This window comes from Eublepharis macularius, chromosome 6 (genome assembly GCF_028583425.1).
Source record: "Eublepharis macularius isolate TG4126 chromosome 6, MPM_Emac_v1.0, whole genome shotgun sequence".
Lineage (NCBI taxonomy): Eukaryota > Metazoa > Chordata > Lepidosauria > Squamata > Eublepharidae > Eublepharis > Eublepharis macularius.
In genome coordinates this window covers 5632212-5658751 of record NC_072795.1, presented here as the reverse complement: position 1 = coordinate 5658751, position 26540 = coordinate 5632212, and the positions used below count along the sequence as shown (strand labels likewise).

The 26540-nt window shown below is 46.1% G+C and overlaps 1 protein-coding gene across 1 annotated transcript in view; it reads right to left on the bottom strand.

The window, feature by feature from the left end:
- PSMD1 (proteasome 26S subunit, non-ATPase 1) overlaps positions 1-26540 on the bottom strand; it is a 120896-nt gene that overhangs the window by 66600 nt on the left and 27756 nt on the right. The window contains exons 15-16 of the mRNA XM_054982580.1: positions 26019-26114; positions 24798-24862 (exon numbers count right to left, since the gene is read on the bottom strand). Coding sequence (XP_054838555.1) covers positions 24798-24862; positions 26019-26114 — 161 coding nt within the window. The remainder of the gene's footprint in view (positions 1-24797; positions 24863-26018; positions 26115-26540) is intronic.

The following is a 26540-nucleotide window of genomic DNA, read 5'->3' as shown; positions in this document are numbered from 1 at the left end:
AGCCGTTCGTTTGGTTCGTTTTTTGGTTCATTATTGCAGATAGCCTGGCGCTGATCAATCTGTTACCTAGGCAACAGGGGGACGGGCTTTCTGCAGACCTTCTGCAGCCCCAGAAGTGATGTATTTAAAAAAGACACCCAAAAAACGAACTGGTTCGCGAACCAGGCAAGTTCATGGTGGTTCGTGGTTCATGAAACACGACAAACCACAAACCCCAACGAGCTGCCATTTTCCCAGATCGTGCCCACCTCTAGCCACTACCTCCTCCTTTGCCATTAGACCTCCATGCTTGTAAAAAATCCAGCATACTTAGAACTGTGTGATATGCCTAATTTATTCTTCTCTTGTCCACAAATGCCCAGCTTCCTGGCCATGGAATTCCTGCTCAGGGGACTCACAATCCCAAGATTAACTACTGTAAGAATGTAGGATAAGAGCTGCACAAGATCTGCACAGACCAGCACCCACTGTCTAGAAGTAGCCTGTCAGATGCTTCTGGAAGCTCCCAAGTGGCAAAAGCCACATCCTGCCCATCTCTGCGGCTTGTGCCAACACATCACAATCAAAACCAAGTTTGCTTAGAATGCAGAATTCTATCCTTCCCCCAACCATCGTTCTGCATATGCACGCAGACAGGTCATGGCACAGAAAAAGGCACTGGATCCAGGGCAAAACCTCTCACCTGCTCTGTAGGGGGGAACCAACTTGTTCAATGTAAGTGAGCCTGAGGGCTATAAATGTTTTGCCCGTTTGCACGGAGAATCAGCAATTTCCAAGGAAATCAGGGTAAGCAGGCCAAGATTCTGAAAGAACTGCACATGTACCCTGGAATTCAGGGTCTGAGGATGCTGGCCAAGGCATTCAAGGGCTGGGATTCAGAAAGTTACTCGCCCTATGGCACTTTCTAGTTCTTGAGCCCAATTCTGCATCAAACTGCTTCCCTCAGTTTCAATGCGGCTGTCTAAGTGCTCAGGGGATGGTGGCAGCGTTGTTGTCTGAGGTAAAATAAGCTCAAAGCCTCCCTGGGTTCACAAAGCTGGTCATATGGTGCTTCAGATACTGCTGCTCAATGTTTTACAATTATATCTTCCTCAAAAGCTGGGCAGTATTGCGATCAGGGCACTACCTGTTGAAAAAGAATATGAGGTTTGTACCTCGGAAGCTAAGCAGGGTCAGCCTCAGCTAGACAGGCAATGGCAAACCACCTCTATTAGTTTCTTGCCTTATAAAACCAAGCAGGGGCCACCATATGTCGCTATGACATGACAGCACTTTCTACCACCACCATATGCAAGAAACGTAGCTCCCTACACAGCCAATATTAAAGAAGAAACTCTGTCAACATGTCATACTGAAATTAGACCATTTGCACCATTTCCTTCTCTTGCGAACAATCAAATCTCTGTCGGTGTAGCTAAGTGATTAGAAAGAAATTGGATGCTTGCTAGCTTCATGTCCCTCCCCAAAACCTCCAAGGCCAATCAGCGAAGGCCTCTCAGGCTGGGCCTGGCTTTTCTCCTGGGGTTTCAGAGTTATTGGTTTCACATGCAAATGGTTTATTGCACAGCATGGTCCTAAAAAACCAGAGTAATGATTTAGTAGGTCCTCAGTTACGTTCCACACTTCCTGAAAAAGTAGAGCTCCAATCCCATCAGGGCACAACTTCCTCTGTCGGTGAGAGCTCTACATAAAAAGACAATCATTTTTTTCTTTGAAAGTAGACAGGGTGGCCCTGAGATCTGCATTCACGTGACCGGTGGAAACACAGGGACCATTCAGAAAGAAACACCTGGCATGTCCCACTTGCATCCCTTTGGTAGTACAGCAGTTTGCACTAATTCTTCCCACTAGAAAGATCAAGTTCAAAACAGTTGTGAGGGGATTTCTCAGAGCGCTCCTCTGTTGGAACGGCTCACTGACATCACTCTTCATGCACTGGAAACCAGTGGCGGGTTTATCTACTATGTATATTAAAAAAGAGCCCAGCCTCTTTCCTGAGCAGAAGGTTGTCCTCCTAACATTCAGTTGAGAACACAGGGCTGGATGCAAGCTCTCCCCTTCGCCTTTGTCGAAGCCAGTTGCGGGCTCCAACCCACCTCAGGATATCCCCTTGCACGCACGCTTCCTCCAGTGAGATGGGGGGGGGGGGGAAGCTCATGTAGTCACGATTAATAGCCTAGTATTCAACTGCAGGACTGAATGGGGGGGGCATTGCAGGTGCTAGGACACCAAAAGGAACCACCTACTTACTGGTGGTTGACAAGGAAAACAGTGGCTGCTGTCTGACCTGCCCAGGAATTCAGTAAACAGAAACTGGTGGAAGGAGTTCTTGTTATTTATGGTATTTATAGTCCACCTTTCTCTCTGAGACTCAAGGCATATTACACGGTAGAAGTCAATACAAACAATGGCTGGTACGTCTAACGAATAATACAGTGGGGTATGGATTACAGAGATTTGAAAACAAGCATAGAACCAAAATGCATATATGAAATACTGCAGAAACAAAACTTAAGTACTTTGACGTGAACTTTGAAAATTATGTGGAAACTCTCTGTAGGAGCCTATCTACACCTATAGATCATACCCAGTAGTATAGTCTACAGGTCCTGTCCCCAGCCCCGGCGCTAGGGTTTCTGCCGCTGGAGGCCAGCCTTGCGCACGCGCGTGCACGCACACCCGGACTGCATGATGACGTCATCACGCAGTGCCGCCGGCGGGTAGCTGGGGTGGCGGGCAGAGACCACCCGTGCGCTGTGCGCCGCCTGTTGTCCCTGGCCCGTGGCTGCTGCGCCTGCCCGGGGGCGTGCGGTGGTGGCGGCACAGGGTGGCGGGCGGCAGCTGGCCAGCAGCGGAACGGGACACACACCTCCGCCCCCGGCACCCCCTCCGGCCCCGCAGCCCCCGCCTCACCGCCTCAACGGTGGCGCCGGCCCTGCCTGTCCCTTTATCAAGACATCTTTCTGACCCATTTCTTGCAGGAAAGACCTATTTCCAGAGTAAAAAGCCCTCCTAAATAATTCAGTTTTGCATAGTTTGCAGAAAGCCAAAAGAATGGCTGACCTCTTCAGCCAAGCCACCCCAAATTCGGTAAATAACTCGTAAAAGTAGCTTGAGAGAAAAGGGGCAGAACTCATGGTGATGTGACTTTAAAGCCTGCCATGTACAGCTGGGGGATGGCACACTGCTAAGTGCCGGGTCAGGCTCAGTTGCCAAAGAAACATTTGCCGGAGGCTTGGGAGGTCCTAGAAAGGAGAGGAAGTGTAAGGAGGAGCCGAGTTCAAGAAGTTTGAGAAAACATCCGCCTGTAGTCCAAAGCTCAGTATTGGCTACTTCAAGTGATGAATTCCATGGCAAATCTGCCTTATACCATGCTATACTGTCCACGCATCTTATCTGTCAATTGCTTATCCTACCTTTCCTCCAGGGAGGGTGTCCATCCATTCCCCCTCTGACTGGAAGCAGCTTTCCAAGGGCTCAGGCAGAGGCCTTGCACAGACCTGCTCCCTGTCATACTTGCAGTTGAAGAGCATGGGGACCAGACCTAACATCTTGGGCAGGACCGGCAAATGCTTTCTAACAGAGAATTAAATTTTTAAACAAAAGTTTCCCTGGGAAAAAACCCCATTCTTAAGAAAAACAAGTTTATAGTTCTGCCTGGGAGAGAAACCGGTTTTTAATTGCACCGTTATTCCCAGCGGAAGACTGTCTTGCTGCTTTCCACACAGCATCAAACCAAGTGTCCTTTTGGGATAATATGGAGGCACCGAGGTGTTTAGAAATTTATTGATTGGCAGAGAAAAAATTAGCACGACAGCCGTAGAAACACGCAGCCTCAAAACTCTTACATTTATCAAAGGAAGAAGACAGTAGCTTGAACATAATGGGCTGGGTCGCAGAGACCCACTGTACTAACAAGGGCAGTCTGCTGCAGTGCAAGAAGCGTTCTGTTAAAGCAAGAGGTCTTCTCGGTCAACGGAATGTTCCTTATACCAGGGGAAAGTGCCGCTGTTACCAGAATCGATGCCCAGGATCCAACCCAATGCATTTTAGGTTAGGCTGGTAAAGCTTCAGAAGGGGCTCCAGCATCTGTATTTCGTAGCTGAGCACAAATGTTGACCATTTAAAAAAAAAGCACCAATCCAGCTGGGAAGAAAACATGAGAGCCAGTTTGGTGTAGTGGTTATGAGCGCAGGACTCTCATCTGGAGAGCCGGGTTTGAGTCCCCACTCCTCTGCTTGAAGGCAGCTGGGTGACCTTGGGTCAGTCACAGCTCTCTCAGAGCTCTCTCAGCCTCACCCACCTCACAGGGTGTTTTGTTGCGGGGATAATAACGGCATACTTTGTAAACCGCTCTGAGTGGCCATTAAGTTGTCCTGAAGGGCGGTATATAAATTGCATGTTATTATTATTATTATTAATGTTGTTATATCTTCTCTAGGGCAGTAGAGAATACTTATTGGATGGGGGGGGAGATTCACAAGTGATAGAGATGTGCCATGAGAAACTGGTTCAAAGTATAAGTAAATGATGAACACACAGAGGGAGAGAGAGAGAACGTGCTTCTGACCAATCAGGGGTGCCAGTCTGCGTTTATTCTAATTCGAAAACCATTACGTACATTTGCTCAGTACCTCAAGTGACTTCCAAGACAACAGAAGCCTAGAGTTCAACTTCACACTCCAACCACCTTTCCATACCCAAGATAATCCCTCTGCTCCTCTTCAGAAGACCGCTTAGCAGACCAGCATATGAACGAAATGCAAGACCAGGACTATGCGGCAGAGCAACCACCAGAAATGAGCTCAAGTGCAACCGTCCAGGCCAGACGGTTGCACTTGAAAGAAGAGTTGTGCAATATTCAGAGTCTGGCATAAGTCATCAACATTACCCAAAGGAGTTATACGTTTTATGGTTTTAACAAAAACATCATCTTCTGGCTGAATCAAACCAAGACCCAACAATGTTCAGCGTTCTGCCTCTAACAGTAGCCAGACAGATACCTCTGGGGGCTTATAAGGAGTGACGTACCATCTGGCTGAATCCAATGCTCAGAGATAAGAACGTATCAATCTACGTTACGCTGAGTCACACAATCGTACATCTAGCCTGGTACTATTTACTTTTACTGACAGTAGCTCTATAAGAGCTCAGACAAAGAAAGGTTGTCCACAATCCAATCTACCAGGGGTCTTTTAAGCAGAAAGGCCAAGGACTTAATCGGATACCTTCTGCATGCAAAACAGGTCCTCTCTCCACTCACGCAGCCACAGCTTCTACCACGAACTTCCACTGTATATAGATTTTGCCCACAAAAGCAAGACTGAGGTCAGACTTAAGTTAGTCCACATTTAGTCCATGCTCCTGCCCAAGCAGAGCACCAGAAGTGGCCACAGCCTTTTGGTGATTATTAGCAAGTCTGCTAGGCTTCAAGGGAGGCAGCCATGTTCATAAAAGGAGTTTCATTTTAACACAGGAAAGAAGTTCAAAACTGACCACAAAACCGTGGAATTTTGCATGTTTCCCAACGGCAACCGCAGTAAAAATGTTGTCAGAAATTCAGCTTTGTACAAGGGAAGTGCCGCTAGTGGCTTAAGAGGCAAGAGAGTATCACAAGTGGGCAGGCTTTCCATGTATCCTGTTCGCAGTACGGATAATTGTGATAATCTCCAGAAAGAACTCTACACTTCTTGGTAGGGCTGCCACCGTTTGGGAGTGGCTCTGGAGTGGCTCCATGCTGGTGCCTTTTCCTCCTTTCGTGTTCTGTCTTGGGCTTCATGGAATGCCAACCTAGAGGGATGGGGGTGGGGCGGGCATGCCCCTTGGATCCTGGCCACTGCAATTAGGAAACGCAATTGGCTCAAACCCAGTATGGATTCTAAGGGACAGTCTGCTAAACTGAGAGAAACCACTGACTTCCAAGCAGAGCCAAAAACTCAGGTGTAGGGTATGTTTATTTATTTATTTTTATTTACCCCAAATATATTATTTTAAGTTGCCCCAAATATGCTGAATCAGTAGAAAAGAAGCAACTTCATTGTAAGAACGGGAAAGAGCCCCACAATTTCCTAAGCAGCGAAGCAGACTACGGGCTCTAGCACTTCCAAGAAGGTTATGTGGGACAGCAGCTAAGCAGTAAGAACAGTCTTGCAAAGTTAAACGTTTCAGCTGTTATCGTCAGCCTAAAAGAACATAAACACATTTTTTAAAAAATAAACTGTTTCTTGTCATCACAAATTTCCTTCTTGGCTGCGCCTCCAGCTGCGCCGGCTTTGCGGTTCCCACCTTCCAGCAGCTACAGGGATGGAGAAAAAGTTTATACTTCTCCATCATAACTTTGCCCCCCGCCACACACACACTTTTTTGGGCTGAAAAGGAACCGTCTTTGTTTAATTAAAGGAAGATAAATGCAAAGAAGTTAGACAGTAAAGGTCACGTGTGAAAGATACCCTACAGAATGAATGTTTACTTATAGGGGAAAGCTCCAAACTGAAATGGTGGGAAGGAACCCTTTGATTCAATTCAATACAGAGCAGCTTTGGGTGTTGGACTGAAGGCAACCAGAACCACAGCCTCTGGCCTGGTTCTCAGAGGGAAGGTCCATCTTGCCAGGGCTCCCCATCTTCATACTGCTGGCGAAGGCCAATATGATGGGGTGCTCCCAGTGGAAAACTCCAAAAACCTCCATACAGACAGTATACTATTTCAAGCAACAGAACACATGGCCCTTGGTCAGTGTTATCTACTCAAGCTAGCAGTGGCTCCCCAGGGTCTAGGGTGGAGGTCTTTCACCTCACCTGTTATCTAGTCTTTTAAAATGGATCCAGAGGAGTTAGCCATGTTAGTCTGTAGCTGCAAAATAGCAAAGAGTCCAGTAGCCCCTTTAAGACTAGCCAACTTTATTGTAGCATAAGCTTTCGAGAACCACAGCTCTCTTCGTCAGTCTTAAAGGGGCTACTGGACTCTTTACTACTTTAAAACGGAGATGCAGCAGATTGAACCTGGGACCTTCTGCACATCAAGCAGATGCTCTGCCACTAAGCTACAGCCCCCCACCAAGGCTAAGCTAGAATCTTTCTTCCTGACATGCTGGCTTTCTACGTGACGGGACTGGTTTTGTACAGGAGAGTATTCAGTCAGTGGAGGCCCCAGGCGCCATCTGGAATATTTTTGCCAACTCTATAAACTAGGCCTGGGTCTCAACCCAATTTCTTCTCTTTTTTTAACTTTATTTTTATTATACTTGCTTTATTTATATCTGTCTTTTCTCCCTAATGGGGACTCAAAGTGGCTTATATTATTCCCCTCTACTCAATTATACCCCGACAACAATCCTGTGAGTTTGGTTAGGTGGAGAGAGTGCGAGTGGGCCGAGGTCACCCACCAAGCTTCTATTTGATTTTTTTTTTAATTATTTGCTTTCTACCCACCCGCCCTGCAAGTGGGCTCAGGGCAGGTTCCAGCAATAGAGTAACCACAAATCAATTTAAAATACAATGCACAGAAGTAAAAACAGTCACATTATCAAGTTCAAACCGGGTTACCCAAGATAACGAACGCTGTTCACAGTATCCCCCTCACTTGAGATGTTACGGGATAGGGCAGGCAGATGATATATGAGGTTAAAAACTGGCAGAGCGGGGAATCAAACCTGGCTCTCCCAGATCTTACTCTAACCACTATACCAAACTAGCTCTCATTTGACCCCCTCCCCCTCCCCCCAGGCTCCGCAGATGCTTGCACAATCCAATATCGAAATCAGGCTAAAATAGCTGGCTAGAGAATGCCACTGAAGAAATAATAATAATATAATAATAACATTTTATTTATATGCCGCCCTTCAGGATGACCACTCAGAGCGGTTTACAAAGTATGTTACTATTATCCCCGCAACAACAAACACCCTGTGAGGTGGGTGGGGCTGAGAGAGCTCCAAGAGAGCTGTGATTGACCCAAGGTCACCCAGCTGGCTTCAAGCAGAGGAGTGGGGAATCAAACCCGGCTCTCCAGATTAGAGTCCTGTGCTCTTAACCACTACACCAAAGTGCATGTCAGTAGGTGGAGGGGGTAATTTTGAGCTCTCAAGGGCCAGAAGAATAAGCAAGTGTCTTAAATACGCAGCCACGTGTGGTTTAAATCAGCACCTCCCACCAGAAATATGAGCTTACTGCAAGCCAGGAATAACTGCTTGCTCTGCAGAAGAAAGCTTGCCCCAAGCTGCAGACCAGCGTGAGCTTGACAGCAATGCTGTAAGCATGTCCTAGCCCCTATTCCATACAACAGCCACCCCCTACATAGTGCTCATGGACACCTTGGAAAAACACTGGTGGGTGCCTAGTGCTCACTTGCTTCACCCCAAAGTGTATCTCCTCTAAAGCACAGAGCCAATTCTGGCTTCCTTTCACTTCACTGGAGTAATAAGGTGCTTTGCAGACAGCATCCATTTGGAAACAGCTGCCTTCAGCAGAGAAGGATGTATGGTTGGGAATTGCTTAACGGTCTGTGACTGGCTCCACCCCTCTTATGGCAGCCATTTTGTTGTGGTGCCCCTTAACCTGTTCTCAAAATCCCAAAAACGCCCAGAGGCTCAACAAGGATGACGGCCCCTGGCATAGAAGACGCTCTCTTCCCTAACTGTATTTAGAAGACTTTCATCCAGCCTTCTGAGTAGAACCATCTAGGGAGCTTATCAAATATAATGCAGTTATAACAGGTAGCATAACATCGAAACACAGAAGACAACATTCATTCAAACAAACCAGAAGCACTAAAGCCATACCAACATTTAAAAACCACTGGAATTTTTTTTTAAATAACAGCAATCAAAGAAAAACAGTGTTGGCATCACATGAGCATCTCTGAGGGAGTTATTGCGCTCGCAGAGTGTCACAGCAGAAGCAGCCCTGTCCCTGGTCCCCACCTGCCCAACTTCAAATGAGAGTTTCAGGGGATAAGCAAAGCAGCCCTTCAGACTGTTCAGTTTGGAGAAGAGAAGGCTGAGAGGAGACATGATTACCCTCTTTAAGTATTTGAAAGGGATGGGGAGGGAAGGGAGCCGATCCTGTTGGCAGCAGAGGTTAAGACTCTCAATAAGAGGTTTAAAGTATAGGAGGGAAGGTACTGGCTGTGTGCCTACGGAGCAGCCAGCCTGCTCATCATATCATGCAGCACGATACACGATGTGCAGCACGGGCCTGGCCTGCCACATGCCCTGGGAGCAGCCAGCCCTCCCAGCTTCTTGTGCTCCAGTGTTGGGGCTGGGGGCATGTACACGCAAGGCATGAAAAAAGCAAAACACAAGGGTAAGTGCCAGGGGCCCTGTCCAGTTTGCTGGAAGAAATCCATCTGGCTACCATACGACGAGATGGTCTTTAAGGTCCTTTCCAAGTCTATGATTGCATGGAGCAGTGGAGGAAGAAAGGTATACCTTACCAGGGCTGGAGAGTATAGGCTCATGAATCTATATATGTGAAATGAGATTTGCACATGTGTGGGGAAAGGGATGATTCAATCAGACCCAGAGAAATGCTGTTTGGACCCTGCATTTCACCCGGATCTAAGAGGACTCAGTTGAACGCTCTGCCTGCTATTAGCAATGCACGTTCACGTTACCCTAACCATCAGTAATTTTTATAACCCTCAAGATTTATTGCATGTGCTCCAAATTCCCCTTTAAATTGTGCGCCCTTCCATCCAGCGAGCAGCACCTGATTAAACAAACTCTTCCACAACACTTTTATTTGAGAATGGCATCTGAGTCTGCATAAAGCGGCTGAAGGCCACACATCACATGACTCTCGCATTCAGCAAAATATTATAAAATCCTTTTACAGAAGTCACTGATTGGTTTGCTGTTGAATTATAGTTTCGTCTGTGTTGGCCAGACTCTGTCTGAGTTTTCTTCCAGCGTCACTCTAACAGTCTCCCCTGGTGCTTCAGGTCAGCTTCTTTAACTGATGGCCAAATGGGTCCAAGCACCAGCGATGGGATATTCACGAGCAGCCACCTCAATCACATTCTAGGCTTCCCAGTTCCAGAGCCACACGAGATCTTCCATGTGGTGGCAGGTCATATCTTTTCCCTGGAGAAGGACTGGTCTAACTGGCCATTCAACCATGCAGAGGCCCAAGTCACTCTCATTCAAAAGCCCACCAGGTAATGATTTGTCCATGACAAGGAAGTAACGTTATTCCCCCACACCCAACAAATCTTTCCTAATACTTAATACACAGTAGCGGTGCTAAACAAAATTTATTCCACATAAGCAGCGTATTTCTTTTAAAGCTCAAGGCGGTTAGTCAAAATATTAAAAACCTTCTAAAAGCAGCACAAAGTGAGTAAGACACAGTATCTTACATTAAGCCATTTAGCCCGACATACCGAAAGCCAGATGAAAAAGAGGGGCCTCTTGAAGCCCCTCTTAAAAGCAAATTAAGGGGGCGCCTAAACTCCCAAGGGCAACTCAGAAGCCTTGAGAAAACTACTTTCTAGGCCCTGTCTCTCATTACAACAGCTTCAATCTTATTTTAAAAAACACACACAACAGGGCGCAGTTTAAGGAACATAATTGGCACGGGGGCTAATACAGAGGCCTTCAGTCTTTAAACCTTTGACCAAAAGTTTTACCATGTTCCCAAAAGCCAGGGTACGAATTTTGACTCCAGTTAACAATCTCAGCTCCATCACATTTTCTGAAACACATTTCTACTGCCATTCACAAGTCACTTATTCCAGTCTCTTTAGCCGCATTGGCTAATCTCCGTCTCTTCTTTCATTCCCATATTTCTACCCCATCTCTCCTTATGAACCACCTTCAGCATTCCAGCCACAGCCATATATATATTCCTTATATATATAAGCCTTGCCTGAATTCTTCTTCTCAAGACCTCCTAATGGTTCCTCGACAGATATTGCGGAAATTCTCCTACATTCTGTCCTGTCTATTTAACCTGCCCTTTCCTGCCATAACCAGCAGTCGTCATTGCAATGCCGTAATTTTGTTAGCAAGGTTCTTAAAATGCTATTTCCCTTTCCTGGGAGAACATCAGTGATCAAAGCCTTGTGGAAATGTGTTTTGTTAATGAAGAGTTCGGAAGAGTCTGTAAACAAGTTTCTTCCACCAGGCACAATAACCAAGAAAGGATTTTTGTCCCCTTGATAAAAGGAGACATTTAATGACCACTTTGCAGACATACCCAGTTCGGTGTAGTGGTTAAGAGTGGGGGACTCTAATCTGGAGACTCGGGTTTGATTCCCCACTCCTCCACTTGAAGCCAGCTGGGTGACCTTGGATCAGTCACAGCTCTCTCAGAGCTCTCTCAGCCCTGCCCACATCATAGGGTGTTTTGTTGTGGGGATAATAATGACATGCTTTGTAAACTGTTCTGGGTGGGCGTTAAGTTGTCCTGAAGGGCGGTATATAAATTGAATGTTGTTGTTGTTATTAATATTACCCGTCTGTGACAGATGCTGCCAAGCTTAGGCACAGACAGCCTGTAACAGTCTCTAAGTCAAGACTGTGACAAGAGACTCCAAGAGGACAGCCATAATTGCAAGAGCTTGCATCCCCCAAAGTGCCAATGGGGTCCTGATTTTTCCCATGTTCCTCTCCAAACTGCGCCCCCAGTCTCTTTTGACCCCTGGAAGACTATTTCTTGGGTTGTGGGACCCAGTGTGCTGAGAAGCTGCAGCAATGAGGGGGAAAGGAGGTGAAATCTTTCTCCCTGCCTCTTCCATCCGTGTAGATCCACTGACCAGAGAGAGAGGAAGGGACAGTTCCATCCTTTCTCCCTCCACGTTATAGCCCCTTGACCCACATGGCTCTTGTGACCACAGGAATAATCTTTTTGGGGATCAAAAGGGACTGTGAAGGAAGGGAATGTCAGCAAGCTTTCTGTCAGGAGCTTCACTGGACAGAATCCAAGGTGCCACAGAACTTTTGGATGCATGTCCTGCTAGCATCTAACACATTCAGATGCAAGAATGTACATCCTGGGAGAGAGTTTTGGCTGTCAAGAATTCTGCATGACAAGAACCCGAACCCCGTTATATCATCTATACAGAATGGGGCCAGCCAACAGAATTCGACTTTATGCTGATTTTGATACTCTGGAAATTGTTGAGCTCTGCACAATCTGTACTTTAAGGGTTCTTGGCTTTATCCAGTGTTGTTCAAAGCTCCTGCATCTGTATGGGCTGGTGGTCTGGAAGCAAGCTGGCAGTTGAGAGAGGCACTTAAAGCGGTCAGAGAGTGCCACAGTCTGCCCCAGTAACAATAAGCTTGACGGAGGAGCCAGGAAAGATGCTTTATAGGACCAGCGGGGCCCCTACTGGCCTCTGGGGTTATCTGACTCTTACCAAGTTGGTGTCACCTGCAGCACAAATGAGAGCAGTCCAGTAGTTCCTTTCTTGGGAAAGATTCCACAATGGCATAGATTGAAACAGCAGGCTCCAGATTTCGAACCCAGCTAACGTTTTCAGCCGACTACACATCAAAAGTCTTGGGCAGCTAAAAAAAAATTGCTTATTCACAAGACACAGATTTATCCACTTCGTCTGCGTTTGGGTAATTGTTTTGTTGGACTAAACACTCCATTAACATACAATGTTGTGTAGTTTGGTAAAGGCATATCTTGTAGGCCTTGGTTCCATGCTGGTATTACCACTTTTACCCATTCTGGGTACTAAGGAATAGTTATGGATCTTGTCCCCTGGTGTTCTTATATTCTTATATACATATATTCTTTTATCGTAAGTCTTTGCTCTTTTAATCTTTACAAGTAAGCAGATTTGTTTGTTTCCGCTGGCCATAATTGCTTTTTAGCAAACAGAACTGAACTCTTCTGTGAAATGGTTTCACTTTTTTTTTTTAATTTAGCACTTGTACAGACTGGTGCAGCAAGCTAGGTGACATGGGCCAATCATATACACTCAATCTAGCCCACCACGCAGGGTGGTTGTAAGGATAAAATGCAAGAGGAGAGAACAGTATTGTGAGCTGTTTTAGGCTCCCATTGGAAAGAAAAGCAGAGTATAAAACAGAAATGTTAAGGAGGGCATCTTTATAAAAGGATTCGAATCATTAGTATCATAGAATAGTCTAGGACAGAGTAGGATTGTCATGTATCAGAACATTTATTGTATGTATCCTGCTTTTATTGCACCTTTGTAATCCACTTTCAGCACTGCTTATGATAGCTCTTGCCTTAGGGACATGGCGTTGTTTTCACACACCGTAATCCTCCTCTATTGTAGTCTGACTGAATGGTTTTTAATATTTTGTAATCTGCCTTAAGTCTCAGTGAGAAAGACAAACTATAAATGAAGTCAATGAAATAAAGTTTATTTCAAGACTGAGACTTTGGATTGCATCCGGACATCTAGGAGTGCAAGGATCAATGACCTTCCATATATACCCTTCCCGAAGCAGTCCTTTCTGACCCAGCAAAAGTTGATTTGCACCCTTCCTCTCCTCTACCAGCCCCCAGCCCCACGCGGCTGGACTGAATTCACCCCGACCATTCACTTTGGGATGGGAGGTTAGGATACACATGTCTTTTAACAAATACCCCGCCATGCACAGTGTGAAGGCCTACTATATTGTTTCCCTTTTGGAAAAATGTCCTCTGAAATGTTTGCAAAACACTCGAAGAAGAATGACCGTTCCCTGAGCTCCCTGAAATGGGAAAACTAAACACCACAAAAGGAGGCCTTCCCACAGTAATCGGCCCTTCAAACGTCTCAACGTAGGGCTCTGAATGCGAGTTCTTTAAAAAATAAAGTTGGGATTTTTTTCCTCCTCCTCACTCCGCTCCTTGGCATTCCAATTTAAAAAAGCAAAAATCACAAGTCGCTTAAATGATGTTTTCCCATCAAACAGCAATAAATATTTTAAAAACCATGCTGACGGAGCGGAGGAGCAGAGCATAAACGTCTGCCGCCAAGTAGGATTTGTAGGCCACACTTGGAAGTGGAATAGGTGCCCTGGGGGGGGGGGGGAGGCAGGAGAGGTGGAGGGAGTTGCCACAAAATAAACACATGGCTCATATTCTGTCAGTTTGGTTCTTCTACCCTCCCCCCCCCCCGCTCTTATTTTATCAAAATATGTCAAACACTCAGGAATAGACATTTTCCTTTGCAACCACCTCCATTAGGGACAGTCTTTCATTTTATCCTCACAACGACTCGGTGAAGTAGGTAAGGATGAGGGTTTGTGACTGGCCCGAGGTCACCCAGCAAGCTTCCATGGCAGCGTGAGGATTCGAACCTGGGTCTTCCAGATCCTGGCCCAACACTGGAACCAACCATTATTCTCACTGGCTCTCAGATTATTTATAGTTTGCCTTTCCTGCAGAGACTCGAGGCAGATTACACAGTTAAGTCAATACAATCAACAGGAAGGGATATTCAATAAATAACGCAATAGGATACGCAGAAGAAAAAAATTGGCAAAATTTGAAAACACAGAAAAAAAGGTCTTCGTAAATGGTAATAATTACAATAAGTACAAAACACTATATACTATATATGCAGAAACGAAGCATAAGTCATTAAACACGACATATTAAACAGTGCAGACACTACCCAGCAGGAACATACAGCAACACAGAGGAGGATATTTAATAATCCCTACATCTTTACCAATCAATGTGTCTCTTTTGAACTGTTTCCCTTCAAGCGCAGCCCTCCTACTCATGTAAAATAGCCCTCCTGAATAAATTCAGTTTGTGGAAAGCCAGAAGAATAGGGAGCCCTCCTCACCTCATCAGACAGGCCGTTCCGCAAGGAGGAGGCCACAACACAGAATGCACATGTAAGGGCAGCTGTTGATTCTGCCCATTTATAAGCAAGCCCCTGCAGAAGACCCTGATCAGATGAGCAAAGGTACGGGGTCAGAGCATAGGGAGAGCGGCAGTTCCGCAGATATGAGAGGCCGCGGCCATGAAGGGCTTTGCATGTGATAGTTAAAACCTTGAACTGAGCCCAGTAACTGATGGGCAGCCAATGGAGTGACTGCAAAATGGAGGAATATGCACGATCTGTCTAGCCCCAGATAATAACTGAGCTGCAGCTTTTTGAACAAACTGGAGTCTCTGAGCGAACTTCGAGGGGAGATCTGTGCAGAGTACTTTCCAGGTGCGACAAATTAAAAAACAGGAAATGGTGGAAAGGGAAGAATCTTTAATAGTATAACCCCTACGATTTTTGCACACAGCTTCACCAAGGGGATCTTCCAAATTCCTATTAGTATCTTTCCCAAATGTGCACTACTCAAGACCAGAGGAAGAATTCTGGCGGGGATCTTCTCCCCCTCTGCTTGGGAATTTCTTGCAAGACCCCAATTGTATCTTCCTCAGTTTGCCAGCTAGACGTAATTTTGATGCTTGTCAAAGGAACACACTGACATACACGGCTAGAGGCTGTTAGAAAAAATACCTACAGTTCTCAGAATCCCACCTCACCTCAATTCTTTTTTAGTGCCAAGTCTGATTTCACTTCAAGGCTTCACAACCATCCCTTAAAGGGCTTTCTTTTTTGAGGCCCAGACAAGAGAAATACCGTTCGCTGCTTGAGTAACCAATATACTAGAAACGAAGCATAGCAACTGACTTATTGCATCCTACTTACAAATTTTCACAGACATCCAGGTGGATGCAGGTCTACATAGACCTTGGCTTGATCCTGTAAGGAAGTTCTTACTAAGTATCATTAAAGATTAACAGAGCAATCCTATGGAGAGTTACTCCAGTCTAAGTCTATTGACTTCAATGGGCTTAGACTGGAGTAACTCACCATAAGATTGCACTGTTGATCAGAGCTGAACAACTAATTGGAGTGAAGTGATTAGAGAAAAGACATTAGTTACATTTTGACTGAATGGAAACCATTTATAGATTTTTTACATGAAATAGATAATAATGACTTGATGACATCTGGATTTATGGATTAAGAATCATGAACAATAAAAAGAGGGTTCTTATGTTTAATATAGAATAAGTGAGACTTTGAAAATGATGTATATTTGTTGCGGAGAAAATCGGAACTCAATTTGTAGTTTAGGGTTTTTTTTCTTTTCTTGTTTGTTACATTATGTTTATATGTATTATTAGTGTGTGTGTGTGTGTTTATAATGTTGTGTTTATTTTTTTATGTTTATTGTTTATAGCTTTTACATTATTGTTTATAGCTTAAATAAAGAAAAATTCTTACTACGATAATACATGAACTGCTTCGAACACCAGCCATATATGCTAAGCGTTACTAACTACTTCACTTGTAAGGAACCTTAGTGTACAAACTACACAAAGTTAACCATCAGGAATAACACAGTGGCTAAGCATCAGGAACTCCCTAGTATAAATCTCACCTCGGCCAACACAGTCTTTAACAACCTGCAGGAGAACTCGTTCAGAGATTTGCCTGCAGCACGTACAGGAAGATAACAGCATTTCATCACCGTGTGCGTAAACGAAGGCTTATCAGGGATCGCTGTTTTAAACCAGAAGTTATTAATAGTCTAGGGGAAAGACACAATCCACCTTATCATTACAGCTTGGATGTTTGAAACGTTTCCAGGGATGATCATTCTGCCTTTTCTACATTCAGGCGTTAAGAGCATTATGGCCTTGCGTAAGACGGAAGAAGTCTTCACCAGTGTATAAAAGCTCAGTCAAAAGCCACATGGATTATCTTGGGGCTGAGCCCCAGAACCTATTCTGGTGCCAGGACTCAGCCCTAGAATATGCACAGCAATATTCTCTGCGCAGCTGCAAAGTGCATTCATCTTGCCAATAACCATAGCCGAGATACGCACATCTAGGATGGAGGCATGATCAGGGCTGCAGGCATTCCGTGTGTAAATTAGGATTCTGGCTCAAATCATACCCCAAGGAAAGCAGAATTCTGCAACCTACATAAGTTTTGCAACACAAAAGCATTTGCATAAAGTCTCTCTCTGCATAATTTATTCTGGTTTTGCTACTCACAGAAAGAGGGAAGGAACTGTGTGAAGCACCGAAGTCCTGCATCCATTACTGGAAATCATTTCAACCCTCTCACCAACCTATACGAATAATCACGGTGCACACACAGAGCCAGGGCATGATTTCCAATTCTTCAGTTCCCCTGAATCCTTTCTGAAATCCCCCTTCTTCAGGAGAATCACTGCATGATATTTCCATACCATTTGCCACTCTCCGCCCTTGACCTTCCCACTGCTCCTTTAACGAAGCTCTCCTTCTATTTTAAAGAGCCGACCCTTGCTTTTCTCTGAAACGTCCATGTAGCTCAAACAAATTACAACCTAAAATCTCATACTCAACATATTCAGCAGAATTATATGCTAGATATTGAATCAAAAATCACTAAATGCAGGATTTTTAAAAAGGAGATTTGCAGTATTTTCTGAAAAACTATGGAATCAGGACCCTCTGGGGCTGCAATATCGGGCGACCAGAAACAGCATTGCAATGAAGTCATAAATCAGATAGCTAGAATATGACACTGGGCATCCATGGTGGCTCAGTTGATGGGGCAGAGACATACTCTGGACTATGTGGCATAGGGATAAGAACAAGCAGTGCGTAGAGGTTAAAAGACTGAGTCCCCCATTTTGAACCTCACGCCTCTGTCATTTTGGCAGCGACCTTTCACATCACCTACCAACTGATCCTTTTTAAAATGGAGATGTGGCTGGAACCTGGGATCTTCTGCATGCCAACCAGATGCTCTGCCACTCAGCCACAACACCAGCCCCATCTCCAGCACCAACAGTCTCTGCAGCACGCTTATCTGGGCCACTCTCCAAAGAGCTCAGAGTAGCATATGCGGTTCCTTCTCCATTTTATCCTCACAACAACCCAGAGAGGTTGGCTAAGCTGAAAGAAGACAAGCTGGCCCATAGTCATTCACCGATCTTCATGGGCGAGCCCAGATTTGAAATGGGATCTCTCCATACATGAAAATGAAATCCTGCCCTCAAGTCCTAGCTGACTTTTGGCGACCCCTGGTGGGGTTTTCATAGCAAGAGACTAACAGAGGTGGTTTGCCATTGCCTGCTTCTGCAACCCCGGTCTTCCCATCCAATTTACTAACCAAGGCCAACCCTGCTTAGCTTCTGAGAACTGACGAGATCAGGCCCTCCTGGGATATCCAGGTCAAGGTATCCAGGTCCCCATACACAGACTGACACTAATCACTACACCACACTGGCTCCCAACCAGTACCTGCTTTCATTCATCATATAATCTCTCTCCCCGCCCCCCTGCCAATTTCCTAAAGAATCTTTTAGTTTCTGCTGGTGTAAAATGCTAAGAGAATGGAAAACCTTACTAAGGGCCTTATTAACAAGCCAATGAGATACAGCAGTCAGCGTGCTAGACAAGGATTAGGAGACCCAGTTCCATGTCTCTAATCAGCCCTTGGGCTGGTCACCCTCTTTTGCAGCCTAACCTACCTCGTGGGGATGGTGTAAGGACAACAACCTGCCTACTAAACCCAGAAGAGAGCCAGACTTATGTGCAGGGGTCCCATTTCCCTGGTCGGGGCAGGGGACCTCCTGCTCCCAGCCTCCACCCCCCCCCCCCACAGCTCACTTGGCCAGCTTGGGGGGGGGGACGTGCAGGGAAAGGGCCTGGCAGCTCCGAACTGCGCTCCTGCGTGCTCCGGAGGATTTCCTCATCGTGTAGGGAATGGCATCACTCTCTGCATGACAAGGAGGTCCTCAGGAGCATGTGTGCGGTTTGCGCGAGGCAAGTTTCCCCTCGTCCTCCAGTTTGGGCCCCAGGGGACCCGGCGACCCTACTTATGGGGGCTATGTGCCTCCAAACCCCTGTCTATCACTCTGGCCTCTTTCAAGGCAAACTGAGAAGTACCAGGGTCACTCAGTGGCGGACAAGCATGATGTACCATTATACTTGTTGACAGCCCTGTTGATCAACCGGGGTAACATTTCAAAGCTTTTGTAAGTCAATCACAGTTATCACTTGATGAAAGCTCCAACCCCAGCGGCTAGCACTGGACAGTCAAGACAGAAGACTGAACGCAGGCAGCCCAGTCCGGCAGCAAGCTCTCCATTCCCAATGGTGATTTTTGCACTTGGCCAAGCCAGAAAACAGCAATGAGATCAGACAGCAAAAATGTTCCATCAGAACCGATCTGGAAAAAAAATCCCTCAAAGTACAGGAGGAGCGCGTGGAATTTTTTCTTCTGAACAAACACGACGGGGTCAATTAAACAGTCCCAGCTGCCCACAGGAGAAGGTAGTTCTGTGCCTGGCAAGGAGGGATGGCTGGCCACACGGCACGCAAAATGGCTCGGCAGAGACATCTGCAGCCTGCACCAGGGAACTGGAGGAGCACGAAACCAAACCCTACGTGGCACCCTCCGGGAAGGCACAGAAAGGAAAAGCAGCAGGAGCAGGACCCACTCAGAGCTCCACTCCTGCCACGCTGCACGTGACGGGCCACTTAAAACCGCCCAGAGACCACACGCACCGAGCACAGGATTTCACCCCCTGCCCCGACACACACTTTTCGTCCACAGGAGAACTTCAAAGGGGACTGGCTGTCAATAAAAGACACAAAAATAAATCTGGAAGATTAGAAAAAAGGAAAACAGACTGACGTAATTCAAATACCTGCTTTAAACCACAAACTCAACAGGCCTGAATTTCCACCCCCACCCCCTGCCCCCAAAGAGAATCGTAGTGAAGAGGCTCAGCAGAAAGAAACTTCCACAGTTGGAAGTCAGGGCAGAAATAACAAGAGTTGTTAAAGAGAAATTTTTTAGTTGGTTGTTGTGGATTTTCCGGGCTGCACTGCCGTGGTCTTGGCATTGTAGTTCCTGACGTTTCGCCAGCAGCTGTGGCTGGCATCTTCAGAGATGTAGCACCAAAAGACAGAGATCTCTCAGTGTCACAGTGTGGAAAAGATGTTGGCAGGTCATTTGTATCTACTCAGGAAGGTGGGTTTGGGCTGAGTCATCCTGTAAGAGTTTCCCAGGGTGTGGCATGCTAACGGCGGGAGGCTTCACTGTATCCTGAGGAGGTTCTTTTTTAAATTTCTCTTTGCTCAACTACTCCCTGAAATCCAGCAATTCTTTTCTTTCCCTCTTTTTAGGAATTTGGAGTCCAAGTCTAATCAATTCCGTTTTGATCACAGAGAAATTCGAAGAGAGGAGAGGGGCAGAAATGGAGGGTCTGCAAAATTTAACAGTATCACTCTGTACATGCTCAGAGGCAGGGAATGGCTTCCCAAACTTCCCTACCCTCCTCTACAGGACCAGCTTGCAAAGTGTAACACAAAACAACCACAAGGGCCACTGTTACAAAAGGGCGCACTGGTTTCTCTACACAGAGAAATCAGAGAGAAAGGAAAGAAAATCCCTCTTTCAAAAAAAGAATGTAAGAGGCATCAATGATATCTAAAAAAGTGAATTTTGGAAAAAGAAATTCCTCTTCCATCACAACACAAGAAATACCCCTATTCATTGAAACATTTTTATCCCACCTTTCCCACTGACTGCCACAGCTCAAAGCAGCTTACAAAACAACTGAAACTGTAACCAGGCCCGATTCAACAGAGACCATCACCCATCAATAAAGCCACCCTCTGTTTCCAACGCACCGATCAACATAGTCCTCAGTCACCTGCCCGAATCCCATCTGAATAATACAGCTTTTCATTGTTTGCTAAAGCAAGTCAATAAAGGGGGGGGGGCATCAAACATCCTCAGGGTGAGTATTCCAACGGACCAGAACCACTGCTGAGAACGAACAAGCCCCGACAGTGGCCCATCAGACAGATTGTAGGGAGGGCCCTGGGAGGATCTGAGTGGGCATACAAGTCCACAACGGGAACTACGTACGGTCCTTCAAACAGACTGGCCCCAGGTTGCATATGGCTTCAAAGGTTAAAAACAGCACCCTGAATTGGACCCAGAAGCATACAGGCAACCCTGAAGCTCCCTGCTTCCGCTGGTAAGCAACAAGTAAACCTCTATTTTGTATCGACTGCAGGTTCCAAACCACCTTCAAGGACACTTTAGTTTCAGGTCACTGATATATGAAGTGGGCATTCTCCCACTGAGCAACAGATAGAAGGGGGGTTGATGGACAATGGAACCAAGGACCTGAAGGTCTCAAGTCACGGGGTGGGTGCACCTGCACCTCTGAGCCTCTTCCGTGTGCACATGTGCAGGCTCTCTGTGTTACTCACCTCTGTGGGGCTGCACGCACATAGGCAGAGGGCACGGCTACTCTCCGGCTCTGTGCCCAGAACTTGTCACATCATGTATACAGGGCTCTTGTCCTAACTACAAATATTAATCAGCAACTGCAAGAATTAATTCACGGAAGCCCACACCTCAGTTCCGTTTGGGACTATCGGCTGATGCACCAAAAGACCTGACGGATGACTCACCCTGGAAGAGTCACTTAGGACGTCTGTAGCCCCCAAAGGGATAACATTCCCCCGCCCTTGAGAGTTATTCATATTCCCCACTATAACCCTATCCATCCTCGATCTGATCCTTCCCAGACACTTCACTTACGTCCTCTTAACAAGATATCACAGTCTTAATTCCACTTTTGGCAGCCCCCAGTGGAAAGTTTCAATAGGAGTTATATTAAAGCAGCAGGGGGGTCTCTCTTATGCTGGAGCTGCCCCGGAAATCACTTCGGTCCAAGGCTGTGCAGCTCAGCCAAACAAAGACCGAATTGCAGCGAAGCCCAGGCTCCGCTCAGAACGTTTCACACCCTTCCCGGCACGCTCTTGTTATCGGGCTGAAGGCAGCTCGCTTTAAAGTTTCAAGCCATCAGAGGTTTCTCTGCAGAGTTTTCTATCAAATACAAATAACTGTGAGAGCTGATGCCGCCTCAAGCCTGAGAGACCAAGGCCCAACTGAATTGTGATACTGGCAAAGGCCAAAACAACCTCCCACAGTGCAAACCACAGGTAGGAGCTCAGTTTGAATGAGACACTGGGGGAGGTTATATCGAATAGCTTAGCTATTAGATATAAGTGTGTGTGCTTAGCAAGCCAGTGCTATGCCTGCCTGGGGCTACATATTCCTGGGGTAGCCATTAAGTACACACACAAAAGGGAAAAGGGGAGGGAGATCTTATTTTCCCTTTGGCCCCTAATTCTATCACGGATCCAAGTTCGCTTCCTCCCTGTGCTGATTTTGGACCCAATTCCCCCTCACCTCTTCCAGCTGACTGGGTCCACTGCTGCAATGTCAGGCACCACTTGGGGTTATCTACAACCAGGGCTTTTTTTGTGGGAAAAGAGGTGGTGGAACTCAGTGGGTTGCCCTCGGAGAAAATGGTCACATGGTTGGTGGCCCTGCCCCAATCTCCAGACAGAGGGGAGTTTAGATTGCCCTCTACAAGAGGCGATCTAAACTCCCCTCTGTCTGGAGATCAGGGGGCGGGGCCACTAGCCATGTGACCATTTTCAAGAGGTTCCGGAACTCCCTTCCACCACGTTCCAGCTGAAAAAAAGCCCTGTCTACAACTACCCAAAATGCTTCTCAAAGTCCAGCGGATTCCCTCCCTCCAAAACCTGCACATGCCTAAACATCATTTTTAATATTTTTGTCCTTCCCCCTCACCCAACAAATCATATTTTCTTTTGGTTTGCAGCACCCTAAACTGCAGTCATGGCTGGCCCTGATGCATATTTTTTTTTTAATCCACATGGAGGTAACCCTTGGCTATTAGATATAAGGACATCTGCTTTGCCGAGATAACAGACCAATTTAAACTGCAAAGCGCAAAACTCCACAGGTGAGTTGCTTTTCCTTGCCAGCCTCAGGTTTAAATTAAGCCCTGAACTGCAAAGGAAGAAGACGTGGCTTGAACCTCACTTCTTTCAAACCTGAGGGGTGGTCCAGTCCATACAAGCCACTCTCTTGGCTTCAGCCCTGGCGTGCAATATGGGGGTAATACTGGCCTACCTTACAGGGATGCTACAAGTAACAAGTTCTGCTGTGGGCCCCCACCTTGAGGAATGGCTTGGCTAAGGAGGTCAGGAAACTTCCCACACTTCTGGCATTCCTCAAACTATGTAACACAGAATTGATCATAAGGGTACTTTTACAAAGGAAATAGGGCTCTAGCATAACAGAATGCTACAAGAAGATGCTTTTATAAAGAGAACAGGACTGTAGACAGTATCTATATCTATACATGCATGCTTATTTTTAAATTGATATCCCTCTTTTCTCTTTGAGGGACCCAAAGCGGCTTTTCACATCGTCCCCACCCCTCTGATTAATCCTAACAGCAACCTTGTGATGGTAGGTTAGGTTGAGAGACCGCGACAGGCACAAGGACACCGGGCAGGCTTCCACGGCAGCACGGAGGACTCCAACCCGGCGGTCCAAACTCCTAGTCCAACGCTCTAACCACTGCACCACACCATTGGGGCTCTGCTGCCTATGCACAAGGATAGTCCAAGCGCAGAAAAGTTTCCCTGAAGATGGGATGTTGGAAAACTGCATCAACACTCACTAGACGCGCAAGAGTTCAGAGAAATCAGAAGAAGGAAGCAGTAAGAAGACTAGGAGGGCAGACAAGGTGGGCTATGAAAGAACTGGTATTTTATTAGTCTAAACTGGTTAGGCGGCCTTTTCCCAGATCCCTGCCAGCAATGCTTTCCTCTGGTGCATGGCTCTTTCCACTGATGCTCAAGAGGACCCTTGCCGCTGAAGAATGCGTTACTGTTCGCAGAATGGATCCACGGGATCCAATTCAACACTTTAATGTGCAGTTCCTTCCATCCTGAAAACCTAGAAACTTGCGCCTTTAGCAACACGACACAGCTGGGCCCTGCAACGTCCTTTACCCCACGTCTGAAGTATGACAGACACTCGACCAAAACTTCTTTCTCCTTTTTCCGCTCAAAGAGTCAAACTTGGGCATTCATTAAAATCACTAAGTGCCAAGAAAAGCCCCTGAAAAGGATAGACAAACAACAGCATCAACCTAGTGATTTAATCCAACTTCAGCAGCGAAACCAGCTCCAGAAACAAAACCAACTAAACATTGGTTTTGGGTGGGGTCAGAGGTGGCCTGGCACCAAAGGGATAGTAGGGATAACAGCAAACAAGTTTCTCTGCAGCAGGCAGTCCAAAGGCACCAGCACTGAGAAGGCCCTCCACCTGCAGCCGTGTGCCTAAGCTCAGAAGTTGGAAGCACCCTGAGAAACGGTACCCCCAAACCACCCCAATTCCTGGGAAGGTTCACATGGTATGAAGCAGCCTGCAGATGTCATATTCACAAACGGAAACAGCCTCTTTCCCTCAGACAGTCAAAGTTAAAGATCAATTCACACCCACCCCCAGCAGCATGCAGCATGACCGCATGCTAACTCAGAAACACGCACGACGAAGGAATCATGTTGCAATGCCAGCTCCTCCTTAGGTGAACGCATAGGCCGCTGCCTCCCCATTCTGAGACAGAGCTCTGTATGGCTCAAAACCTAGCGCATTCTTACAGAAAAGGCCTGTGAATGTTACCACTTTGCTTATTTGTCCCCTTCATCCTAACAGAACACTAAATCATTTTGCAGGAAGAGAATGCCACATTAGTCCCACAACAAGTAACCTCACACACATTTGAACCTCATGACGATAAACGATCTTCAGAAAAACAAAGCCAAACGCTCGAGGAGACCCCTTCTGTGTCTACTCCATATATGAATCTTTAAAGCACTTAAGTTAATGTTTGTTCAAGACGACGCGCTTTGGATAAATCATCACGGAGACTGCAGAAGAGAGAGAGACGCAAACTGTACCTGAACAAAATGAAACCCAGCGACTCCACGGCTGCCCGTCTCACATCATCGTTGACGTCGCTAACCTGTCGAGGTGACGACAAACAGGGTGTAAACAGCTACGCTTGTTCAACGTTATTAGAGATGCAAATGCAGCTTTGAAACAAGGGAAATGAAGCTTTGAAACAAGGGGAAAGCCCCATTCCTCCTCCCACAAGAGAACGAGTGCCCCGTTACTTTTTCCCTGCAATGTGGAATTTGCTGCCGGAGGACGCAGTGATGGCCACAGACATGGAGGGCTTTAAAAGGGGATTGGAGGCGAGGTCTAGCAGGGGCCAGTAGGCATGGTGAGTAAAGGGAACCTCCACATTCAGAGGCAGTCAACCTCTGAATACCAGCACCAAGAGGTCGCATCAGGGGAAGGCCTTGGCCTTTGTGCCCTGTTGCTGGCCCAGCTGAGTAAGCCGGTGGCCACTCTGTGAGATCGGATGCTGGATTATTTATTCGTTATTTTATTTTTTAGATTTTTATACTCTCTCCCTCAAAACGAGGCTCAAAGTAGTTTACATTAAAAACACAATAAATATTATCTATTAAAAACTAAAAAATATATATCACTACAATTGATGGGTTCCAAAATAATAGATAAACTAGATGGAACACTGATCTTAAGTTAGAACAGATCAAATCTCCACCTTGTTACCACGATGCAAAGCTTTACCTGACTTGGGTTCAAATCCCACTGTAGCCAAAGAATCACCTATGGGCGATACGGGCATCTGAGTTGCTTCTCTCTCTCACATACATACACTCGCTTTCCCATTTAACATTGCCAATTATAACAATCTAACTGACAGGAAAATTGCTAGTTTTGGCTAACTAAGAATGTTATGGGAATGCCTAGACTCCTCATGGTCGAGGCAACTCAAACATGGTTTTGTGCAGCATCTGAACTGACAAACCATGACTTGCAATTGGCTGTCAAACCAGAATCAGAAATCATGGCTCAATTGTGAGGACTCCTGAGGGTAGCATATGAACAAAAAGAGGAAAGAGTTCTGTAAACCGGAAGGACAATAAATGATGTCAAGGAGCTCTAAGTCATGGGGTGCCTGTTGTACTTCTGGAAGTTCACCCTAGTTTGGCTTCCAAACAACAACTACCATAAGCCATGGAACCGCACAAGCCATGTGTACTGTAAAGACGCGCAGATTAGCTGGGGGTGCTCCTGTAAGTACTCACAGCCACATGCAAGAGACGCCTGATTGCTTTGTTGTTCCCTGAGCCACAATACGCCATTGCAACTGTATACATCCCCGAACGACGGAGGATTGGATCCTGGAAAAGAGCACATTGCCGAAAATATGTCAGGGGGAAACGTTACTTAACTTCCAAGTTGTGATCTGTTCCTAGTTATTGATTTTTTTAGAATTTCAACACCGAGACCTTCCATCCAAGCTCTACAATGCAAGTTACAAAGAATCCCTAAAATACTTCTACCACAATGTTGCACTGGGAACATTATTTTAATTTATCCTAATATGACTGGGCTACCAACAGGTAACAGTAAAATGGAATTTTTCCAATCATCTTCTAGATTTGAATCTGTAAAGTGCATTCCCCAATTTATCAATGCACTACTGAGGGATCCAGATTTTCCCTACTCAAGACTGAAAACCTCAGGAATTGTTTTATTAGATGTCTACCCTGCTCCATCAGCACTAATTTGGGTAACAGCAAGCTAGCATTTGGATATCTGTTGAA